General features: G+C 41.5%; 1 protein-coding gene across 1 annotated transcript in view; it reads right to left on the bottom strand.

The window, feature by feature from the left end:
- CSMD1 (CUB and Sushi multiple domains 1) overlaps positions 1–26,725 on the bottom strand; it is a 1,564,948-nt gene that overhangs the window by 402,087 nt on the left and 1,136,136 nt on the right. The window contains exon 12 of the mRNA XM_077771883.1: positions 12,431–12,543. Within this exon, the coding sequence (XP_077628009.1) occupies positions 12,431–12,543 (113 nt within the window). The remainder of the gene's footprint in view (positions 1–12,430; positions 12,544–26,725) is intronic.

Genomic DNA, 26,725 nt, shown 5'->3' with positions numbered 1-26,725 from the left:
GGGGGTAAAATCAAATGCTATTGTGTGAATTTATCATGATATTGTTCAAGGGGAAAACTCATAAAAATCCTATCAGTTGCTCACTTGATTTGCTGTACCGTTGTCTAACACCATCATTTACAGAAGATCAGGAAACCTTCCAGAAGGACTCTGGGGGTGACAGGGACTCTGGGGGTGACGGGGACTCTGGGGGTGACAGGGTGGAGGTGTAACAGGGAGAAAGGTAATAAAACCTCCTAGTGCTGACCATGAACTGGGTGTGCAATCTTTTGTACGTAGTCTCGCACATGCACACACACACGCACCCATGCACAAATCACCATACAAATACATGTACATGTACGTACATGCACACACATATCACTCACTTGCAAACTCACACACATAGTCACATCCATAGAAGCACACCCCCCCACATGCACACACATATGTATTCTCGTACTCACACACATTCACACACAAACACATGCATATTTACACACATACAAATGGACATATATACAATCTCATGCATGTGAACATACACATAATGCAGACACATCCACATCCACACACAGAGAAACACACACACACTCGTTAACACATGCAAACTCACACTCACATACTCTCTTCCTCTGACAGAAGGCAGAAATAAGTTCAACAAAGAACAAACTACAAATACTCAGATTATAGTCCTAAAATATCATTTTCCCTTGAAGAAATGCAAGTTTTCTTGGGTGAACGACTAACTTCAGGCCTGGAGCAAGAAATAGACAAGATGGTGTTGGAGTACTGGCCTTACAAGATGGCCAGGGGTCCACGGAGTGCCGCCTTACAAGATGGCCAGGGGCCCACAGAGTGCCCTCCTTACAAGATGGCCAGGGGCCCACAGAGTGCCCTCCTTACAAGATGGCCAGGGGCCCACAGAGTACCCTCCTTACAAGATGGCCAGGGGTCCACGGAGTACCCTCCTTACAAGATGGCCAGGGGTCCACGGAGTACCCTCCTTACAAGATGGCCAGGGGCCCACGGAGTGCCCGCCCTAATAGACGGCCAGGGGCCATGGAGCGCCTGCCCTACTCAAGGGCCAGGGGCCACCACGTCCTCAGGAGCTAAGGTGAGAAGAGGCAAAAATAGCACAATCTTAGCATCAATAAACACAGTACTTTCTACAGACTGAAAATCATCAGATATGCTCAAAGCCACGAGTTCTTAATAATGCAGAAATAAAAGTAATCCGTGTCCTCCCCATCTGTGGGGGCATCTAGCATGGGCTGAGGACCCTGTTGGTAGTGACAAATCGGGATGTCAGTGGGCAGAGCCCAGGCAGGTGGCCCACCAGAGGACACTCGCTCTGTTCGCACTGCAAGCCCGTATGTCAAGGGTGCCTGAGTCAAGGCTGCGGGACGACCAGTCGGAGCGCAGCGTTTCCCAGTCTTCCCTGCAGCATGAGGGTTAGCGGCTGCCGGTCCAACAGCACACTCTCCTCAGAGGAGCGCCTGCTAATTCAGGAAAAGCAGAGCACCAGATTTAGTGTTTCCATCCAGCCGAATGAGGTGAAGAGATGCCCTCACTGCACGTCAGTGGCAGCGCCTCGTGACGGGAAATCACCCCGTGACACGCAAAGTCATCTTGCTGAGAGCACAACCTCACGTACGACCAAACCTGTGTGTCCAGGTACCAGCTTACAGAGATTTTGCTAAACACCAAGGGGATGTAATTAGCAAAATGCATACAGGGGCCATCTCCATGGGACAACCCACCTTCTCTCTCCACAAGTAAACTGGAAGAGTAAAAAAAGACAGAAGGGAAAAGGATGATTTAAGACACTTGCAGGATGCATCAACCAATGGCCATCAAAACCACTGGGTTTTTAGTGATACTTTCAGGCCTCATGGAGGAGAAAACCGTGTTTTCACACAGTTGGCTCACATTATCCACGCCGCATTGGTGGGTGAAAATGTAATTTTTTAACGGCCCTGAGGTAAGCGTGCTGACACTCTTACATTCTGGAGGCAGTCCGACGCGCTGACATGTATCAGCCCTTCACAGAATACTCACAAGAGGCCCGCCAGGCAGATGTGAGGATGCCCGTGTCACAGACAGTTCTAGGAAACGGGGAGCAAGTTACAAGGGCTGAACCGAACACCACAGCCCAGAACGTGCACGGCCTAGCCTGTGCAGCGAGGTAGCAACACGGCTCTGTCATTACACGTGGTGTTTGCAGAACGGAGGCCTCACAAAAGGGAGGATGATGTGACTGTACATCACAGACCTTAAAAGAGAAAGCCTGCTTGGGGGGGCGGGGTGGAAAAAAAGGGTATCGGCTGGGCTCCAGGTACAATAATCCAGGTGGACGTACATGGGGATGGGAGAAACATGGCCATGCGGCAAGTGAGGGTTTCTGACTTTTTTTCATAAAATCTGCAACAGTGAGAAAGTGGTATGAACAGGAGCAGATGAGAGTTTAGGGAAAGACACAGAGAATAACGGCAATGGCAACTGAGGGATCATATCCTTGAACAAGAGTGTAATTCAACTTGGTGTGCTGCAGAGAAAGGAAAAACATAAAATTCAGATCCGTCACTTTGACTCCAAAGGAGATTGTCCGCGGACAACACAATGAAATGACTGTGTTCTGAGCATGCCGCTGGGGGGACGGACATAATGGAAAGTCAAAAATACCGTCCCAGACCCGGATGGATAATTACATTTTTGACAAGAAAGGGAACAGTTTGGAAAGATGGCAGTAAAGCTGAAATGGACTGAAAACTAATTTGAAAAGTTTGCTGTAACGGAATTGGCTTGGAGAAAGGAAACGGCCACAGCTCCAGGGAGGAAGAGAAGCAGGGGGGCTGAGGGGAGAGCACGGAGAATGCATGCGAGTTCTAACGCTGTGTGGATGGCCCCGCAAGAGAGACGACCGGAGGTGAAAGCATATGACCCACACTGCACGAGTGATAATAAAACCAGTTTTCCTTTCTAAAGGACACCTCTTCACATAAACTGCATATTTACTGAGGCTGTTTGCAAAACACACAATGTGATTACAGTTTCCAACTTGAGGACGCGGTCTCAGGCCTGAAGGAGCTTTCACAACGATGCAATGGATGCAGACAAAGCCCCACTTCTCAGAACCCCCACGTCACGGACAACGCAACAGATGTTCACATGATTACTGATCAGCTCATTGGTCCTACTGGCAACTAAAAGCAAAGTCTGGGTTAAAATGCTGGAGTCACCATTAAATTCCACGCACAGACCGATTGCCCTAACGGAGGCTTCGTGCTGGGTAGACAAAAGGAGAACTGTTTAGGAACCCAGTTGGGAGAAAAATAAAACAAAACAAACATTCTTGTACAAAGTAAAAATAAATAAATAAATAAGAATTAAAGAAAGAAGGAGAAGAGAAAGAAAAAAATAAACAGGAAAATATGCCACTCTTTTAAATTATTTGGCTTATGATACCCAGAAATACCTTTGATGAGATAATGCAGACTTTGGGATTTTTATATCTATTTGGCATTACTTGCTGGAAATACAATCCTGTGCTGGCTGTGCTCCATAAGGAGCTGGGATCTTTAACAAACCTTCTTCTCACTTTGAGAACATGTGGAAAAATCACAGCACTAATTGAGTTGGAGGAAGAAAGGAAATAATTAGCCCACCATATGCTTGCACAGAATGGATTGTTTTAAAGAGTTGAAGATGTAAAGGGGAAAAAAAATGGTAAAATGTGAGTTCATCTTCAGGAAGGTAGAAAACTCTTAATAAAATTAAAAAGCTGCACAACATCAACTATTATAGTCTGAGTACCTCATTACTAAGAGGATTTAGAGAACATCAAAAGAGCAATAGAAATGATCAAAGAATGCCAGGCCCTGATAAAAAGATGAAAGGGTCTCCGTGGAGAAGAAAAATGATACACCGAAGTGACTGTGTCGATCAAACACAAATTAGTGAAAAACAGCAGCACATTTTTTTCTCATGACACAAATTTCAATAGAATTCAGTATTTTAACGAAATGCTAATTTTAGCAGTGAAGGTGAATAGCCGAGTCCCAGAAAAAAGGGATGGAATGAAGAAAAGAAAAGAAAAGAAAAGAAAAGAAAAGAAAAGAAAAGAAAAGAAAAGAAAAGAAAAGAAAAGAAAAGAAAAGAAAAAAAAAACGACAATGGCGTATGTTGTTTTCAAAGATAAACTACATCAGGTAGTGTTCAGGATGAAGCAGAAATCAAAATATTTAGGGGAAGAGGGGCTCCGATTACAAATGCTTGGAGATCCACCGTAAGCATTTTGTGTGTGGCACGGTAGGTAATGGGGAGCCAAGGGTCATCAGGAGAGAGAAAAGGTCAGAGGTTTCTATAGGAGCACATAGTGAACATCTGATTATCGGTCCCTTTCAAACATGTATTTGCTCTGGGGATGCCTGGGGGACTCAGTCGGCTGAATGACCTACTTCAGCTCAGGCTCTCTATCTAATCTATCTATCCATCCTGTTGATCTGTCAACCTCTCTATACTGTCTTATCTATCTACCTACCTACCTACCGGCCTCCCTATTCATCGCCTGACCTATGGAGAGAGATGATTGTATGCACTGGCTCACATGGTAAGGGAGACTGAGCTGTCCGTACCAGGTGCCCCAGGATGGAAGAGCCCATGCAAATCCGAGTTTGCGCGTGGGGGATGGAGGCCCCAGGTTCCTGCTCAGAGACCATCAGGCAGAGACACTAACTGCCCCTCATTTGGCCGCTGCGCTACAGGCCCATTCCATTTGTGGTGCTGCACCATATCCTGCTTTGCAGCTGCGGCGTTATTGTTATTATTTTACAAGTTGAATGTTTGTGCCAACCACGCATCAAGCACGTCTACAGGCACTACTTCTTCTAACAGCAATCACTCCAAGTCTCTGTGTTACATTTAGGTAAATCTTGGAATATTTCAAAGTTTTTCATTATTATACCTGTTATATGATCTGTAATCAGCGATTGTGGCTTGCTGAAAGCTGAGGGGATGGCTAGCCCTTGTTAGCAATAAAGTATTTTTTAATTAAGTATGGATGAACATTGATTTTTAGATATAATGCTATTAGGCACTTAGTAGATTATAGTATGGTGTAAACACAACTTGCATATGCACTGCGAAACCACAAGACCCAGCAGCGCTGGTCTTAGTGCAGTATCTGGTTTATCGTGGTGGTCTGGACCTGAATGAACCCACAATATCTCCAAGGTGTGACTGTAGTCAATCCTTCAACTGATCGGGTGAGGCCCACACACCCTGGGGAGGCGAACTGCTTTACCCGGTCGACTAATTCAAAATTTAACCTCATACCGATATAGCCTTGCAGCCATACCCAGAATAATGTCCGATGAGGTGTGCAGGCCCCCGTGGTCCAGTCAACATGACACATAAAATTAATCATCACAAGAATCTGGAAGATTACGTGACATCAATGTGTGTCTGCAGAGCCCTCTACCAAGGTAGCAGACAAGCCGCAGTCTGAACCGTTCTCAGGGCTCCTGGTCACCACAGATGCAGAGACCCCGGAGGACAGATGAAGAGGCCTGAACTCATTGTCGCTCACTCCCCTTTACAATGCGCTCACTGCACACAGGAGACATTCCATTTCTGGTATAAAACAGAAATGCTGAGCCCCAATTATTTTGCTGAAATAATTGAGTGTGAGCCTGAAATAGATATTGTTTTTACCACACAGCAGCACATCACAGGGAACATTTCCTTTAATTTACCCCCTGCTAAAATTTAAATAGCTGTGGCAAATTACATAAAACATGATTTGTGGAAGTGCAGTTCATCAACATGTGTGATGAACACCAACTGAACATCTTCTCTGTGACATAAAAGATCCAGGGTCAGTCCACATACCTATAGACGGCAATCCTGTAAAATGCCATAAAATGCCCGAGTGCAAGCTCATAGCTGTTTAGACACAGTTCTAGATATCATGTTTGCTTCTTGTCAACCCTCCTCCATGCTAGAAGTGACAGTGGTCATGAACTTCATTGAGAATAGATTATTTTCCTTTCCTTTCTAGTCAATAACAACAATCTGCTAGAATTGTCAACAACAATCTGCTAGAATGCATATTTTAAATGTATGCAATCACATGGCCTATTATACTATTATGATATTTAAAAATAATTTTAATTATTAAATGTAAGATTGGTTTACAAAACACTTCTTTGATTCTCAGTAGTTAATTTTGTAACTTATAATAAGTAATTTAGAATATAAAGTGGAAAAACTATGCANATTATATACTAATTATATATACATTAAGTGTAATATAGTTTAATAGGTTAGTATTACTTTTGACACCTGTACTATAATTATTTACATATTTTTTATCTTTTGGATTTTTTTAAATGTTTTATTTATTTTTGAGAGAGACAGTATGAGCAGGGGAGGGTCAGAGAGAGAGGGAGACACAGAATCCAAAGCAGGCTCCAGGCTCGGAGCTGTCAGCACAGAGCCCGACGTGGGGCTCGAACACATAAACCATGATTATGACCTGAGCTGAAGTCAGACACTTAACTGAATGAGCCACCCAGGTGGCATATATATATTTATAATTTACATTAGTTGATATTTCTTTTTGCTGCTCTTGAATGACTGGTGGTGCTGATGCTTGTATTTAGTCTCCGAGTTTTCTCTGTCCTCGCCTGGAAGCTCTGTGATCCCCAAGGAGGGTGAGGCTCTCCCCTGTGCCTCCTCCCCCCTGGTCACTGTAACGCAAACTCTGCACCGAAAGACAGAGCTAATCGAGCATGCTGTGTGGCATCCGGAGGGAGGCTGTCCAGGCAAATGTCTCTGCAGGGTCACAGACTGGAACAACCAGAGAGCAGCGGGCCCCCTGGGACTAAGCCTGGTGTGTCGGTGGGGTGCAGGTGGGTGGTATGGACCCGAGGCTCCCCCGCGTGAAACCGCCTCAACGTTGCTGGGGGCCGGGGAGGGGTCTGCCAGCAGGATGTCCACAGGCAGCTTCTGTGGGGACAACGGTGCCCAAAGCAGCAGACACCATGAAGGTCTCACGGCAACAAGTGTGATCCAAGGACTGAGGACCCCAAAACCTTTTGTATCCCTTACAGAACTCAGGGGGTTCTTAATTCCTTGGTGCAATGGCAGTGAGGGGCAGGCAACGGGCAATGCGGGGCCCTCCAATCAGAACACGCTGTTGGGATGGAGACTCTGAAGGAAATTCAGGCTGATTTTAAAATAAGAAAATGTGACATTTCTTGCATATCGAAGTTCCCCTGAGATTTGTAGACTAAGAGACAAGCCAAGATTTCAGATTCGGTGTTATATGCATGGAAAATCCTGGAAGGACACATAAGGAAAAGCTGAGAGCCACTTCCTTCGAGGAAGTTGCCTGGCCAAGTCAGAAGGTGAAGAGAAAAGATATTAACTGCCTGTACATATTTTATTATGAGGTCTAATATTTATATAATGAAAAACCTTACTTACAGAAAAATGTCGAAATTAACTAGGAAAATGTGTATCCATAGAGCTAGCATCACTCGACATGCTATGGGATTGCCATGTTTTAAGTCGTGAGTTCTACAACAACAGACTTAGGAAGGAAATGTCATTACTCTGCTCTCCCTTTTTTCTAAAGGAGGAACCCGGCACACTAATAGACAACTTGGCCTATGTTACACACCTAGTGGGTGTCAGAGCATGAACCCAAGGTCGTTTCACTTCACAGCCTCTATTCTCAAACACCACATGACGTTAGTTAAAGCCACACGATAGCAACACTTAGAAAGTTAAGTCATACGTGATTATCAACTATATGAATTTTTCTGACAACATAATTCACAAATATCTATTAGTTTAAACAAAATAACACAATTATTTGTATTTTTGACAATGACCTTTACAAGTGGTTTTTATTTTATCACTAATTGTTAGTTTAATATAGCACTCTGGAAATACAGCTTCTAGAAGGTAAATGTCTTCTTTTGATATATAACATTCTCTAGAATTTTTAAATCCTCAAATCTTGTATTAGGTATTTGTTTTAATAATCGTTTTGACTTTGGAACATTGTTTTGCCAAAAGATAATACCCGGTCTTGACTTGGCAATCTTTCAAGGACTGGTGGCCATCCGTGTTTCCATGACATCTCAGCGATTAATGGACTATTGAGCTGGTAAACAGAGTGCTAATTACAGCTAATGTAATTATAATTAATGCTGTGGGGTCATTCAAACGGAAATATGACACTTGGAGGAATATTTATATTTTAATTGAGAATACTTTAATCTCTTAATAGCCAAGGATCCGCAGTTTAGCAATGATGCCAGTCCGTCTGGCCTTCACACTAGAAACCTCAGGGTGTGTAACTTAGTGCTGCTGGGGTTAATTTCCTACAATCTGCCCCGTTGGGAAGGGTTTGGTATTTCACTGATGCTTTTAGATTTCACCAAAGGCAGTAGCCAATATAGGTCATGTGGATGGGATTACACCCCTACCATGCTTTCCTGAATAACTGTACAGTCATGTAGAAGTTCAATTAAAGGTCAAGTCAAAATATCCAAATGTCAGGAAGAATTCGGCAATTATCTGTGCAGTCCAGTCCTAACCTTTCATGGGGTATACATATCCTCTTCTCAGGCAGAAATTCTGTCAATTCCCTGTCCCGTCCGATGTTTCCATGAAGGAGGAATCTTTCAGTTTATAGGTAAGGACCCTGATGCTGGGCCCACCTCAACATGGAAGTCTTTAGCTCTGTGACTACTTCTACTCACAAGGAGGATGCAGCTGTGCAATGGTTTGTTCACTCGAGCTTAGGACACTGTCACTGTCACCCTGCTTACTGTTTGGGGTTCTAAGATGCTTTTTAATGATCTGTCTCATTTTGCTACACAGTAATTTCTCACTACGCTTCGTTGGCTCCTGAATTCTCTCCAGCACACACTTAGAAGACAAGGCATTCTCTCTCTTCACTCAAATCCATGCAGTACACGGGAAGACAATAAAATCCCAACTCTGAAGATAGATTCATCTAGTTTTCATCAATATATGCATATACACATCATGTTAAAGACTGTAATAAATTCAGCAACTGATGAAGGAACCATTAAGACTTTTGAAGCACTGTTTCAAGAGAGAATTCAAAGAATACAGACAAAGACAATTAACAACGCTGATGGGATTTTGATGAGAGAACCTAAAGTCGTCTATAGCCACCGGGTGACGATCACTGGTGTTCTGTCTACAGAGTTCAGAAGTGCATCCGTAGTCAGGGATCGCCTGCCATGTTGTGAGTTTCCTACAACCTTCCGAGTAGTAAAACAGCTCAGGGGAAATGACAGGCAAAGATCGCTACTCCACCCATTAACCACTCGCTAAGAGGAAGCTGGGCATTGGGAGAGTGAGTAGTGAGATACATGTATTTTTTTTTGCCAAGGACAACTTCAAAGTTTTCCTGACAACAACTTACGAATTAATTCTTTTTTTCTTCTTAACAGATCCCCTCCAGTAAAATAACCCAACTAAAATTGACACCTTTTTTACTATATTATAGTACTTTGTAATTTCTTAGTTCTCTAAAGTTTTGAAACTATACTACGGAAAGTATTTAAACTTTGAAAATGGAAATAGCTAGGTAGAACACAGATTTATGTTTTATTCTGAATGGCTATAGTATATTTTCTTAGATTATAGTTTAGCTTCTTTGCAATAATTCTTTTTTGTATTAATAAAAATATATGATTGGGTGGATTTTATTTATTTTTAGTTTTATTTTTTTATGTTTAGTTTTGAGAGACAGACAGAGTGCAAGTGGGGGAGGGTCAGAGAGAGAAGGAGACACAGAATCCAAAGCAGGCTCCAGCCTTTGCGCTGTCAGTACACAGACCCCGACGCGGGGCTTGAACTCATGAACCCTGAGATCATGAGCTGAGCTGAAGTCAGATGCTCAACTGACTGAGCTACCCAGGCACCCCTGAATGGTTTTAAAATGCAATTTCCTGGTTATTTTGATAAAGTTGACTATCAGTTCACAAGCATGTGTATAGAGTATAAGGCTGACCTTGAAAATACTTCTCTTGACTTACATTCAAGATGATGATAGGTCCTCAATCTTGTTAAAAAATAACTTCCAATCAGTTTGTGGCCTATTGAATGTATGGCAATATAGAGGGATGAATATATCGTTTAAACTTTTATGAGTAGTTTTATAAATTAAATTAGAAAACTTTTTAATATGAGGTAATTTTATTATATCTGGGGACACATATTTAACCTCTTAGCACAAGAGAACGATTTCTCTTTGTCAAACATGTACAGGATCCAAACTAAAGATAGAGGCTTTGTACCCATCATTTGTATAATCTAAAACAAAGAATTTAACATGCTCCCAAGCCTCTTAAATGTTTATTTCTTGAGCCAAACTGTTTGATTACTGATCTAGAGAACACCAAATTGTCACTAAAGGAAAATGGTCTGTGTGTGTGTGTGTGTGTGTGTGTGTGTGTGTGCGCGCGTGTGTGTGTGTGGTCAGTGAAAACAGTGTGCCTATGTACTGCTATTCTAGGTGCCCTGAGGTCTGGATATCATGAAGTTCATTTTTGTTCTTCGTATTCTGGGAGAAGACTCTCTATCGCCCTTGGTTTGCTCTCCATTCTTTGCCATCTCTGGAGCACAGGAGAGAATCGCCAAAGCACCCTGGTGCCCTGAGGCACTGAAGGTCACCCCTGCGGCCGCTGCCCAGTCCCCTTCAGAACCAACAGGTACAGGTGGTATATGGGAACTAAGTCTCAGAAGGCCCCAAATAAGAGGCCAAACAGTTGATATCTGATTGGGTGGGTGGGGGAAGGGTGGGAAAGAATTCTTTTTTCTCTCTCTTAGAACTAAGACAGAATTCTACTTTTTATTTTTTTTTAAGTGTTTTATTATTTATTTTTGAGAGAGAGAGAGGGAGAGAGAGCGAGCGTGCATAGGGGAGGGGCAGAGAGAGAAGGAGACACAGAATCCAAAGCAGGCTCCAGGCTATGAGCTGTCAGCATAGCCCAACGTGGGGCTCGAACTCATGAACTACACAATCATGACCTGAGCCGAAGTCGGACACCCGACCAACTGAGCCACCCAGGCGCCCCATAAAGAAGTCTGCTTTTTAAAGAGGTAATTATTGAGTAAAGATTAAGTGGATTATTGAGTGGAGCATGTGGGAGCATTGTCTAACAGCAGGAAATATCACTCATTTCCCAAATGATGTTTGAGGGTACCTGAGCAGGGGCAGGATCGAGCAGCTAACCACCAGGGCGGTACGTCTCAAACCAATTCCCAAGTCAATAGCAAGGTACCCAGGAGGTTCACAAAAGTTTACAGCTATAGGTGATCTCAGGTTTTTATATTGTTCTTTCTACTTCTGTTTCCATTATAAAATATTCCACAATATATATTTTTTAAATACCAATCTATACGTTAAGGTTAAAAGATACCTCTTTCCTATGAAATCCTCCTAGATGAAACAATGCAGGTGGAGCAATACAGTGGGGTTATTTTTTTTTTTTAATTTTGTTTTTTAATGTTTTATTTATTTCTAGGAGAGAGAGAAAGAGAGACAGCGTGAGCAGGGGAGGGTCAGAGAGAGAGGGAGTCACAGACTGAAACAGGCTCCAGGCTCTGAGCTGGCAGTCAGCACAGAGCCCGACGCGGGGCTCGAACCCACGAACCGCGAGATCATGACCCAAGTGAAAGTCGGACGCTTAACCGACTAAGCCACCCAGGCGCCCCTCAGTGGGGTTATTTTTAAAGATGAAACATGAGGCTCTGATGATGAGAACACAGAGCCACAGCGCACTGTGGAAAACCACTCGCTGAGATGATGGAACCCGGACATGAATTCAGAGGTGAAGCCAACATCCGCAGAGTAACTGTAACTCACACTCTCAGACAACATTGAGTTTTCCCCTAGACAAGAACTCCATAGTATTTCCCTCCAAGTTCATGTAGATTTCTCTGCTCCATTAAAAACAAATAAACAAACAACACACACACACACACACACACACACACACATTTTGCATGAGTTAGTATGTAGAGAAGCTTAATTAATGTCACTCCAATTCATATTTGGTACAAAATATCTCCCTTAGTCATAACCATAACATCTCCCTCTCCAAAAGAGATAAAATGCTGAGATTAACACACGTACACAATTTCATACCTTGCGTTTCACGCTTAGTCTTACCCTTTCTTCTGACGCAATGATGGCACACGTCACAGCAGACCAAGCTTTCCACAAGTTAAAAGTACTTTGCAACAAAGAACTATGAGCAGGGCTTTAATCGAGGAAGCTGCAAGTACTCAGTCCCTATGTGTGAACACTACCATGACATGCCAAGTGTGTTTATGTCTAACGCACCGGGAGAGGTTTGTGCTGGGTTCTGGTGTCGACAAGCATGCCCGGCCATACCTTGGTAGACAGCCTTAAACCCTGGTGAGGCGATGCTGTCGTCGGACTGCAGATGCAGCCACATCTGGTTGCTCATGCTCACGATCAGGTCTGGGACGCTGGAGCCGGTGAGTCTGCAGGAGACAGATGCGGAACCCGTTATGTGAAGCACCGATATCTCTACTTTTACTTTGAAGACGATCTCGCTGCTTAGACAAGCACGTATAGGTAGGTGTATACACCGTAAGACCATCCTTCAAAGAATCCATAGCCCCTCATAATGCATATTTATATATTAGCTTCAACATTATTCCCATTCTACAGTAATGATTCTTCTATGATCAGAATTTTGTGTCTTTGATTTTAAAAGCTGACATAGGGTGGGCGACCATAAGCTGAGGTGCATCTGAGGCTGAGGCACATCTCCAGGAGAGCACGTTGAGTGCTAAATCCAGGACCCGCAGTCACCCGATGTGAAGGACAGTGTATCTTCCTGCTGTGTGGTAGTACGGTATCACACCATTGACACCGAAACATCCCTAAGCTGGAAATGTTTTGACTCATTCCCATAAAGCTCAGACTGTTTAGTTTACATTATGTGCCTCACCACAAAATCTCTTTTAGAAATACATCACAGGATGGAATATTATTCAGCACTAAGAATAAAATGAGTGATGTTATCAAGCCATGGAAAGAAACTTGAAAGACTGAATACTGTATGATTCCAACTCTGATATTCCAGAAAAGGCAATACATACACATATATATGTATGTGTATGTTTGTGTGCATACACACATATACATATATGCACACACATACACACATACATACATGTGTACACATATACATACATATACACACATACATATATGTACTCACATACACATATACAATAGCCATAAAACCAAAAGTAAATGTACATTAAGAGAATACCAGCAAGAGGAAGAACGCACATAGCTGAAATAGACTTGGCAGGTGTATTGAACTTCTCTCCGCGTATTATTGTCCAGGCCACACCAAATGGAAGTTTCAATGAAGCATTCTTTGGGTATTAATAAAACAGTCACATAGTGGCTGCTGTTAGCCAGTGAAAAGAAACACTAAATCCATTGACTGAATTCAAGATGCTGACAAAAAGCATGTTGAAATAGAAAAAAATGTAAGAAAAAAATCAATTCAACCAAAATAAATGTCTCTAATCAAATACGAAGTTTTGCTTTCAGTAAAGGACTTTCGGGAATATGAACACATGATTCGCGCCATCAATCATATCATTTGTCTATGAACCCAATACTCTCACCTCGGGCATAGAGGAAACGTGATTCCTCAAAGGCAGATGAACAATAGTCATTATATGTGAAGTAACTCATGTTACACACAGATTGAAAAAAAAAAAAAAGAAGAATTACAGTGAGTGATATGCAGTCACTAAAAATATATTTTTTTTGAGGACTGTTTCTTTGTTAGAGAGATCGCTCTTTTATATTTGGTGTTGTATTTGCTTGTTTGATTGAGAGAGACTTGTTTTTCTTCCTTATGCATGCATTTTATTGAAATGTAACATACCAAAAAGTACACAGAACATAAATGTCAATTGTAAGTGTCTATTTACTTTGAGTTATGACTATAAAGCCATGTTTTTTCTTCTTTTTATTAGTCCTTACAAGGAACACCTCTTCCTAACCTTTCACTTTGAACTTACTCTACCTAGATGCATTTCATGTTCTCCTTTCATAAACACATATAATTGTGTTTTCTTTTTAACTATTTTATTTATATTATTTTATCTAATCAGAGAATTTTGACTTTTCTTTAGAATATGGTTTAATGATAAGTTAAAAGTTTACTTTTTTCTATTTTTCCTTTTGTCTTTGGTCAATTATTTTTTTACTTTAATTTTTTTTAATGTTTACTTTTGAATGTGAGAGAGAAAAAGTGCAAGCTGGACAGGGGCAAAGAGAGAGGGAGACACAGAATCTGAAGCAGCTCCAGGCTCTGAGCTGTCAGCACAGAGACCGACATGGGGATCAAACTCACAAACCGTGAGATCATGATCTGAGTGGAAGTCGAATGCTTTGACCAACTGAGCTACTCAAGCGCCCCTAGTAAATTAGTTTTTAATTAAACCTCTTACTTAATAGTGTTTCTTTCCTCCAACACTTCAAATGTTATTCTGTTGTCTTTGTACCTTTTGTGTTTATACTGAGAAGCGCTCTATCAATCCCATATTTGCTCTTTTGAAAATAATATCCATTTGCTTATGCTGCTTTTAAGATATTTTCTCATCATGTTTTTCAGCAGATTTATTGTAATGTGCCAGTATTAGGCTTTCTGTGTATTATCTTCCTTGGCTTATGGAATTTCTTGAATCTCTACCTTGATGTCTGATGTCAGGATTGGAAAATTTTTAGTGGTAATGTTTTCAGATTTTGGTTATGCCTATTTTCTCTCAATTTCTTTCTTCCAGAACTCCAAATGTGCACATACTTTCTGTCCATTTTTTTTTTCCTGATTCAGCTGGGATATTCTTACTAAATTACCTTCTAGTTCAAATCATATAGATTAAGTTAATTATAGTGGATGTAGTATTTTGCATTTAATAAACTTCCATTTGACTTGCTATAGATTAGAGCTTTCTGGCAAAATTCTTGATTATTTCACTTATTTTTTTAAATACATGAATCATATTTAATCATCAGAGTCCCAGAATGATAACTGTTATGTCAGGATATGATGGGGTTTTTTGTTTGTTTGTTTGTTTGTTTGTTTTTGTTCCCTCTCTCTTGGTTGCAACCAGTGGGCACTGTTTCCGGACATTTCAGGCGATTTTTGGTTGAATGCCAGACATTGTGTACAAGCCATTCTAGAAGTTCTGTACTGTGACCTTCCCCTGGGAGTGTGTGATGTTCTTCTGGGAGCACAGCGGCCTCTCTGACCCATTCAGTCACTGGTTTTCACAGCTGCATTTCAGGCACGTCATTTTCTCAGTGCTTATGTCCTTCTATGTCACAACCCAGGGAATATGGCATTTAGGAGTACATCTTCTTGAAACAATAGGTCCTGGACATCTATCTTTGTTTCCTTAGCACTGAAAATTCCAAAAGTTCTGCTGAGCCCTGTAGACCATTAGCAGCAAAGTTTCCTCCGGCCCTTTACTTCTGATTCCTGGAAAGCTGGGCTTAGGCAAATACATCAAGGACCAAAGTAAAACAGATGCCAGCCTCACATCCCCATGATTCCCTTGCCCTTGATATCCTGGACCCTCAAGTCCTCACAGTTTTGATAACCCAGTTCAGGGTCCCCCACATCCCGTGTCTCCCAAAACCACATTCTCTGAGTCACAGACGCCTGTTTGCCAAAATGCCCTAAACAGAGAATCAGAAAATGCACCCAGGGGAAAAATGATGCGTGAAATAGGAGATTCATCTTAAAGCTTATTCTGTCTTCTAAAATCCCAGCCTGTCTTACATTATTCTCTTGTGCCTGGAAAGTTCTGCTCATTCATTACTGTAACCAGCTCTCACAACTGTCTCACTTTGAGGTTTTGTCAGGAATTTCTGGAAGAAGGGGGGGCTTCCAGTTGCTCATTTTCTATCTGACTTATTTCTCTTCTTTATTTTTCTTGGATAACATTTTCTAGACTATGTAAATATATATGTGATCTTACTCAGAGCCATTATAAATACCTACTTGTACTTTAAGTTAAATTCACTCCTTTGGGTAAGAAAATGAAGAGAAAATAATAAGTATCATTTTGCCATAAAGTTTACATAAATGTAAGAAAGTATTATAACCACTGTTGTTCTTACACACTAATATATATTGGCTTTTAAGTTACATGTAAGGTAAGTGGAGGAGAATGCTGTTTTTCTTCCTTTTCTTTCTCACTGAAGTACAGCTGACATAGAATGTTATATTAGTTTCAGGTGTACAACATAGTGACTCAACAACTCTGCACAATGCGATGCTCACCACAGTAAGTCTGGTTGCCACCTGTCACCGTACAGGGCTAGGACCATATCACTGACTCTATCTCCTATGCTGTGCTTGTCATCCCTGTGACCTATTTATTTCATAACTGGGTTTTGTGCCTTTTAACCTTCTTCGAGTGTTTCACCCATCCTCAAAGCCCCCTCCCCACTGGCAACCACCAGTTTCTTTTCTGTATTTATGAGACTGTTTCCGGTTTTGTGTTTATTTGTTATTTATTATCATTATTTTAGATTCTACATATAAGCGAAATCATGTAGTATTTGTCTTTCTCGGATTTATTTCACTTAGCATAATACCCCTAGGACCCCCTATTTCATCCATGCTGTTGCAAATGGCAAGATCACATTCTTTTTAATGGCTGAGGAATATTCCTGTGTGTGTGTGTGTGTGTGTGTGTGTGTGTGTGTGTGTGTGAGCGCGCGCGCGCGCACGTTTCACACCACATCTTCCTTTTGGAATTTTTCAATACTATTTGGAGGTGGAGTCATCACCCTTCTGATTTACAGTCCCCACTTTCACTCTCTAATCACTTGTTATGCCCCCTTGACCCTGAGATTCATGACATTACTCAACTCCAGCTCTCTGCTCATCTCTGTCATCACCTTCCTACAACTCACTGGCTGATCGCCATCTCTACCCGAGGGTGGTCAGAGGGTCCACATGGGCAATTCTGGTAAACAATTCATGGTTCCTCGATCCTTTCAATCCCAGTGACTCTCCCCTCCTCTCCTCCTAGTCAAACTGCTGCTAATACTTTGTACTTGCTATACTTTATAATCTCTTAGCTGCTCTCCCTGACCACATCTGTGCCCTTTAATGGTCATGCGCTTGCACCCCACTGAAACCCACTCTTCAAATTCCTGGGGCCTCCAAAATGGATTTCATTATATTTTGCATATATGTCGTGGACCACATGGCTGATGCTCTGATACAATGTCTCAGTAGTCTCCTCCATCACTCTTGATACCCTTACCATCTTCCATCTATCTAATAAGACCCAACATGCCCATCACCTCCCTCTCCTCCACACCCATCAGTCCTCAGTTTGTTCTCAACATTCAAGAGTCTCTCAATGGGCATGGAGGAGGGCACTTGTGGGGATGAGAACTGAGTGTTATATGGAAACCAACTTGACAATAAACTATTTGTAAAAAATAAAAATAAAAATAAAAGACCCAAAGATCCACTCTATCTTCCTGGAAGTTGATAAGGGAGTTTCTGACTTACACCAGCATGAACCTATGTCTCCAGATTCCCACCAGCCACTCAATAAATGCTCTTTTCCGGGCCACACTCAGTGCATTTTCCCTTCACACGCCACTAGCTGCCAACACAAACTATCTCCATCTTTGTCAAGCTCCTTGCCAATCCTATTTCCCTTTGTCTCTGCAGAGAACTTTGTAAATACATGAGAACATTTAAGCAACCAAACATGAACCGGCTGCCCCCCAGAGTCTCTTAAGTCCCCCTTATACCACCAGCCATCTCGTCACGGGAAGTAGAGAGTGGAAGTGCCTTGTCTTACCTTCCCCCACCTTGGCCACCCATTCATCACTAAGTCCTACGACTCATAGCACTTCCTTCTCTCTGTCTCCACTCTCTTAGTTTGAGGCTGATTGTCCCAAACCAGCATCATGGAGGCAGCCTCCTACCGGCCTCCTGGTTCCATAGCCCCTTCCCTTCCGAGGCATTACAGTTAACTTTAAGTTGTCCAAATCTGAACGGTCATGTAGAAAATGGTCACGCATTGAAAACGCCTATGTTGCCAAATTTACTACATTAGAAATACCTCTGATGAATATATTTGAATCTCTTGTAGTTATGCTCTAGATATTATTTTATTTCCATCTATGTCTGTCTGTTGATCCACATCAATTTAAGTAAGCAAGTGCTATGTTACACTTCCCACAGAGTTCATTCAATCCAAAGTCAGTTAGGATCTGCGCTTCTCTTGAGCATCATTTCATGTGTCTGTTGGCCATCCGGATGTCCTCTTTGGAGAAGTGTCTGTTCATATCTTCTGCCCATTTCTTCACTGGATTGTTTGTTTCGGGTGTGGAGTTTGGTGAGTTCTTTATAGATTTTGGATACTAGCTCAGAATTGAAGCCTGACACTTATTTAACTGGTTTATTTGTGAAAAGGATTGTGAGATGGTATTCACAACACTTTTTAAATAATTATTTTAACATTATCTAGTGTTTTTAAAAATTACTTGAAAACATTTTCAAGTATTTTTGTATTAAATTTTTAATCTTAAATTTCATTTTACAACTATTTAAAACAAAGGAAAATAGTTTCCCTCTTGTTCTTTTTTTCATGTTTCTGGAAATATTTTCATTTTTCTGGCACTGAAAAATGAATTTTTAGAAACAAAATCCAATGCTATTGTACCCTTTGCAACTGCTCTTCTCTTAAAAACATATTTTTTTCAATTATTAGTACCTGAAAAATAAAATAGATGTTCATTTTGATAAAATACTTTAATAGCCTAACTACATACATTTTAATCACTTTCTTTAAAAAAGCTTCATTTCTTCCTAAACTGACTTTATTCTACACAATGTTTTAAAACTAAAAATGATTCTAATGAAACACTAAGTAGTTTGATTTACTTGCAAGAATGCTACAATACAACTTTCCTTTGAGAAAAAAGTTATCATCTTAGAGGTTCCCAGCCTTCTCCTGCCCGCTGTCTCCATGCTGGACTCCCACCCTGCACACACTTTATGTGCCACCCAAGCATACTGACTATGTGACCCCTCTCGGGAAATACTGACACTCCTCGGCCTCTAGGTTTCTGGGAAACACTGCCATTACTGCCTCTGATGCCTATTCTTCCTGGAGAGCAGCTAAGAATTCTGAAAGGCTTGAGGGTTCTCACTAGGCATTTTTTCACTCCCTTAGACAATGTAAGAGCTGTTTTCTCTGACCATTGTAGAATTCTGCATATACCTCATTTAAGTCAAACTTATTATAGGCACCTAGTTCAACATCTGTTTCTTACTGAATTCTGAATGTCCCTGAGTGCAAACTTCTACACTGGTCATTTTATCCAAGACTCTGGCATATAACATGAAAAATTTTTGGCATAAACACGTCAACAAAAAATATAAATTAACCATTACTAAAATGTGCTAAATATCCACATATTTAAATTTTATCTGAATATTTTTCAAAGGATGATTTAAATCTTTATTGTATCTTAGAATACCAAGGACTTGGTACTTAGGGCTCTGTTATAGCTCTGTTGTTAACTCATCCTTAATTTTTGATAATTCTTTTACCTCTAAGTCAACTTCCTTATCTGTGAAATCATTGTATTTAATTATATTAGAGGAGTTAACATTCTATGGTTTTCTGATAGATTTGAGAGAAGATGTTGTCAACTTGCATGACATGGTTTGATATGTCCCCTGTAGTCAGCAGCCATGCTGAACGGAAATAGGGAGTAAGTTCTAGTATATCAAATGATTAGGCCACATGAAATAAATGACTCTGATTATGTATTTGTTCCTTTGCTACCACCAGGGCACACTGAGCTGAAAAAAATCTCAACTCTTTCATATGAAAGTGGGTCAAAAACATAATTGTGCCCAAAGGACACAGTGACTTTATGATGTTTCAATAGCTGGTAATATTACCGACTATAGGAGAGCAATCTCATTTCTGAACAGATCTTTTCTTCAGCCCTTGGTAAAAGATTCAACAGTTCTGTCCATACATATACGTCCTGTGTTTGCTCGAAAGGGTGGCTAGGCCAACCACAACAATGTCCATGCAACATAACGCCTCTGTGATTCCCCATGTTTTTGTTTATGTAAATAGTTTGTCCCTGGTTCTCTGAGTAGCATTCCCCAGTGTGAATATACCACAGAGTCTTTATCTGGTCACCCGTTGAAGGGCATTAACATTGTTTACAGGTCTTTAGCAATTAGGATGGAGTTCATGTACACATTCATGTAGGGTTTTATTTCCCTAGGGTAAATACTTAGCGGTGGGATTGCTGGATCTTATAATAAACGTATATTTAAACTCACAGGGATACCCTGCCTGTTTCCCGGAGGGGATGGACCATTTTACATTCCCACTTGTATTCTCAGGAATTATGTATGTTTGCAATAAGACAAAACTGTAGTGATGGAGGACAGATCAGCTGCCCAGGCTCCAGAGCCCAAGGCCCAGTGTCCAGGGCCCAGGGTCCAGGGTCCAGGGCCCAGGGTCAAGGGAGGAGATAGCTAAGAAAGCAATGGGAGTTTTGGGGGTGATGGAATCACTCTGTGTCCTGATCTTAGCGGTGGTTATATATATCTGCTCATGTATTGATACCTGTAGGTCTGTACACCAACAGCTTCGGTTTTACTGTATTTTAATTTAAAAAAGAAACCAATAATTTGTTCAAACCTGGATATGAAACAGACCCAAGAGTGAGCATGCCACAAAGCTATGTAACAGAAGCCCTTGAATAAGTTACACCTGTATTATTCCTGCGTGTATCTAAAAGGAAAATAGTGCACTAAACCTTTAAAGTACTTATTTTAATAGTAAACAGGGCTGTTGAAAACTAAATGCTCTTCTAAGGTGCAAGCTGGCCTAGAATTCATTGATTTTGAATATAGTTCCTTAATGACCATAAATTTCATAAGTTCTGCAAAAAGTGTAGGAAAAGCCATTACTAAGAATAAATGTTTTATTTGGCCATCTTTCTTAATTGGGTAGAGTTGGAGAGTATTAAAAAGTTTGATTAATTAATTTAGAAGGAAACAGAACATGCGATCTGTTCAGGTACCTGGACAGACCATTCTTGGGATGAACTAGTAAGATTTAGATGCCCTGATATAAATCCTTAGTAAGTGTGGGCAGACACAGGGTGCCTGAATGGCTCTGTCTCTAAAGTGTCCAATTCTTGGTTTCAGCTCAAGCCATGATCTCACAGTTTTTGAGTTCAAGCCCTCACCAGGCTCTCTGCTGACTACTCAGAGCCTGCTTTGGATTCTCTCTCCTTCCCTCTCTCTCTGGCCCTGTCCTTTTGCACGTGCTCGCTCTCACTCTCTCTCTCTCTCTCTCAAAATAAACAAACAACAACAAAAATTTTTAAAAAAGGGCAGACACAGAGCTGCCACAGCCAGAATCAAAAGTCACCTTAGTCATTAAACAAATCAGGGTAGAAGGGATTTAAACACCATTCATGATTGTGATTTTGGGCCTGCACATCTTCAAATATAGTAGTGACCATGCCTTGAGAGAATATCAGCCTATAAGGGAGCCCTGATGGGCAGCAAAGGTTTTTAATCCACGCAGTACCTAGTGGGGCTCCTGACTCACGAAAGTCACAGGTAACGTGTCTAATCACACGACATGCACCAGCACAGACAGCCAGGACCAGTGAGGACAAACAGACCTGACTTACACACCAAGCCGGCTCTGAGAAACCAGTCCAGGCTGCAGCTTTATAGAACTTTCTAGCACACCAGGACGTACAACGGTAAACCGGGACACAGTCCGTACGGACGATAACGCTGTCATGAACTCCTCAGGTGGCCTCCACATGAAATTGACTCACGCACACATCTCATTCTGATATGGCTGACTTTGTTCCCATGCCAGAAGCCACTCCGGCCACACAGCACAGGGGGGTGGGGCCACGTGGGCCATCTACACCATCACTCCGGCCACGCAGCACAGGGGGGTGGGGCCACGTGGGCCATCTACACCGTCACTCCGGCCACGCAGCACAGGGGGGTGGGGCCACGTTGGTTATCTACAACCTCCACGTCAAATTGAAGAGCAGAGTTCAGATCATAATATCTTTCTATATGGAACTGTAGAGAAATTGAAGAGCAGAGTTCAGATCATAATATCTTTCTATATGGAACTGTAGAGAAGATATTAATCCAAAAATGGGTATTGCACATCAAAATATTATTAAGGCCCAATCTAAAGTTATTTTGTAGGTTTCTGCTTTTGAGGGCAACCCTGACTATTTAAACATGTACAGACTGGCCAATCCCAATATGAGGACTCCTTTTACCATTTTTCTCTACTAGGCACAGTTCTAAACCCTTGGAATGGCAGAGGAGAAAACCAAAGAGAACTCTGAAGGGATGGAGTAGAAGGAAAGCTGATTTGGGACCCAGGACCAGAGAGACAGCACAGTGCCTGGTGCCTTCCTCACACAAACAGAAGGCCAACCAGACTGGTGTTTACCAACCCTTAACCAGGCAAAATAAGGTTCCAGATATGCTCATCCTTCTCTGGGATGTAAATGATATCCCTTTAACAACCTCAGGCAGCAAGGTAGATGGATGAAGGTAGTTCTAACAATGGCAAGTGTCCAGGGAAGGCCTTTACCTTCCTCATGAGCCTGGGTTCCCTTTACTGAGGAAAAATACCACAGTGGACAGAACCAAGGAGAGATCCAGCCACACCAGAGAGCCAATCAAGAAAGATCTTTGTCTCTGAACATCGGGGTCTGAGACTCTCCTCCCCTCCCAAATACACAGGCAGAGGGAGGGGGTGAGATGGGGAGGAGGGGCTAGTAGGNCACTCCGGCCACGCAGCACAGGGGGGTGGGGCCACGTGGGCCATCTACACCGTCACTCCGGCCACGCAGCACAGGGGGGTGGGGCCACGTGGGCCATCTACACCGTCACTCCGGCCACGCAGCACAGGGGGGTGGGGCCACGTTGGTTATCTACAACCTCCACGTCAAATTGAAGAGCAGAGTTCAGATCATAATATCTTTCTATATGGAACTGTAGAGAAGATATTAATCCAAAAATGGGTATTGCACATCAAAATATTATTAAGGCCCAATCTAAAGTTATTTTGTAGGTTTCTGCTTTTGAGGGCAACCCTGACTATTTAAACATGTACAGACTGGCCAATCCCAATATGAGGACTCCTTTTACCATTTTTCTCTACTAGGCACAGTTCTAAACCCTTGGAATGGCAGAGGAGAAAACCAAAGAGAACTCTGAAGGGATGGAGTAGAAGGAAAGCTGATTTGGGACCCAGGACCAGAGAGACAGCACAGTGCCTGGTGCCTTCCTCACACAAACAGAAGGCCAACCAGACTGGTGTTTACCAACCCTTAACCAGGCAAAATAAGGTTCCAGATATGCTCATCCTTCTCTGGGATGTAAATGATATCCCTTTAACAACCTCAGGCAGCAAGGTAGATGGATGAAGGTAGTTCTAACAATGGCAAGTGTCCAGGGAAGGCCTTTACCTTCCTCATGAGCCTGGGTTCCCTTTACTGAGGAAAAATACCACAGTGGACAGAACCAAGGAGAGATCCAGCCACACCAGAGAGCCAATCAAGAAAGATCTTTGTCTCTGAACATCGGGGTCTGAGACTCTCCTCCCCTCCCAAATACACAGGCAGAGGGAGGGGGTGAGATGGGGAGGAGGGGCTAGTAGGGGATCCCCCCAACTCCTCCCCTCCCAGAAGCATACCGGCCCCAGTAGGGATGAGGACAAGAGCCAATGGCACCAGATAAACCAAGCTGACCAAGACAGCATCGTCAAGTCTCTGATAACTAACGTGTCACTGGAACCTGAGCCCACAAAGTTGGCAAAGACCCGTGTGCTGAGCCTACCCAGGGTGACTGCCTGCTGGAAGGAGGGATCTCTATAGTATCAATGTGTCCGCACATGGTAGACGGAACAACCAGTGTACAGGCATCGTGCTAAGAGCTAAGAAATCAAAACGTGAATGAGAAAACATAACCAAAGGTCAGCACCTGAAATGAATCAAGCGTCACAATCATCTGACAAGGGCTTTAAATCACCCATCATGTAGAAACTTCCAACAGTCATTTACAGATTCTCTGAAAACAGGTGAAAAAGTCTCAGGAAAGAAATGGAAGTTATAAAACTAGATGGAAACTATAGGACTAAAAAATTCAACATATATTAAACCAAAAATTGCTGGAAAGCTGATGGTAGAGATGCGTGATGACATCAGTGAACTTGAAAGGGCACGAATAGAATTCCGTACACTGAACAGAGAGAATATAAACTGAACAACAACAAACAAACAACAACAAACCATAAACAGAGCTTCCAAGACCTGGGGGACAGAAACAAAAAGGCCAGACGCTGCATCTTCAGCGTCCCAGAAGGAGAGAAAGACCAGGGAGTGAAGGGTATTGGAAGAAGTAATTGCTGAACACTGCTAAAATATGGTGAAATTCCTGGAAAACCTACAGATCTAAGAACTTGGTGACACTCAAACAGGATAAATCCAAACAAAACCACGCAAGAACATCTAACTGAATGTTTGAAAACTAGAGACATAGAACAAAATGTGGAAAAGAGTCAGAGAAAGGGATTCACCATTTACTCAAATTCGCCAATTTGAATGTCAGTGGATCTCCTGACCACTGGAGGCCACAAGGAAGTGTCAGAAAATTTTTCAAGTTTTTGAAGAAAAGAACTGTCAACCGTAACTTCTATATCCAGTGAATGTATTCTTTGGAAATATGAGGAAAATTTTTAAATGTCAGACAAATAATTTGCTGCTAACAGACCCAACTTTAGTGACTGGTTACATGAATTTCTTCAAAAAGAAAAGAAAGGATAACCGGAGAAACTTGAAGCATCAAGAAAGGGAAGAATATATGAGAACATAAAGTATATTATTCTTTCATAATAAGTTCTAAAAAATCATTATTTAATGACTGAAATAAATATTTTAACATTGCTGATACTCAAGATAATGACATTTAAAATCTGGGAAGCTAAAGGGGTCTATGTGGAAGTGAGCTTAGATGGCAAAGTAGTAAACGTTGATACCGTTGTAACAGGATAAATGATGGCCATGTTAATGTGCATGTCCTAATCCATGACACCTGTGCATGTTATCTTGTATGGTGATAGTTTCTCCAAATGTATGTAAGTTAAGCAGTTCCAGGTAGGGAGATGGTCGTGGATTACCAAGGTGAGCTCTATGTGCCTTCAAAGGCATCCTCATAAGAAGGAGGCAGAGGGAGATTTCAGACAGAAGAGAAGGAAGCAGTGTGAACTTGGAGGCAGAGCAGTAAGTGATGGGGCCATAGGCCAAGAAATACTAGCAGGCATCAGCTGGAGACATCTAAGAGTAGATTCTCCCTCAGAGCCTCTGGGGGTGTGTGTGGTCCTGCTGGCACCTTGGTTTTGGCTGAATGAAAGTGATTTAGATGTCTGTCCTTCAGAACTATAAGAATATATGGGAGTATAGCTCAGGGGTAGAGCATTTGACTGCAGAAATATAAGAATATAAATTCACCAAATTTGTCATAATTTGCTACAGCACTAATAGGGAACGTATATGTCTGTAGATATATAAATAACAAATGTGTATCACAATACCCATAATAACCACCTTGAAAGCTTTGGAGTCCTTAAAAAATGTTGAAGTAACCCACAGTAAGGCAAGAAAAGAAAATAAAGAAAGAAAGTAAAAGAAACAGCATAACCATAGAAACAAATAGAAATCAAATAATAAAATGTCATATGCAAACACTATCTGTAATAATTTTCAATATAAATGGTCTAAGTCATCAAAAGACATGGTAGTGCAGAGTCAACAAAATCATGAACCAACTACATGCTGTTCACAAAAAAACACATTTTAAAGTCAAGGACTTTGTTTTGATTTGATTAAGTTTTGATAAAGTACACTTGAGAACAAAAATATTCTAGAGACAAAGTGGGATGTTATACAATGATAAAATCACTGATCCACCAGGAAGACACACAAATCCTAAATGTGTACACAACAAACATCAGAACTTCAAAATATATAAAGCAAAACTCATAAACCTGAGGCAAGAAACAGACAAATCCACAAGTACAGTTGAGGACTTTAACAGCTCTAGTAGAAAAACTAGACAGAAAATCAGCAAGGTTATAGAAGATCTAAACAATACAATTAGCCATCAGGATCTCACTGGTTTAAAGAACACTACACCCAACAGCAGCAAACACATGTGCCTCATAAGCTCCTCTGGAATGTTCACCAATATAGACCACATTATGGGTCAGATAACAGACCTCAACACATTTAAAGAAACTGAAACAATGCTACTGAATGTATTCTCCGACCACAGTAGAATCAAAATAGAAAGTCTTAACAAAAAGGCAAAAGAAAAATTTCTAAACACATGAAAACTAAATAATACATATCCATGATCAAAAGAATAGTCAAATGAAACAAAGAAAAGAAGAAAAATGAGAACAAAACATATAAAAAATATATCTTGGATACAGCTAAAGCAGTGCCAAGAGGACAATTCATAGTACTAAAAAATAACATTAGATAGGAGAAATGAAAAGAAAT

This window comes from Crocuta crocuta, unplaced genomic scaffold (assembly GCF_008692635.1).
Source record: "Crocuta crocuta isolate KB4526 unplaced genomic scaffold, BGI_CrCroc_1.0 scaffold111, whole genome shotgun sequence".
Taxonomy (NCBI): domain Eukaryota; kingdom Metazoa; phylum Chordata; class Mammalia; order Carnivora; family Hyaenidae; genus Crocuta; species Crocuta crocuta.
The sequence above is the reverse complement of the archived record's forward strand: the minus strand, read 5'-3'. Positions and strand labels throughout refer to the sequence as shown.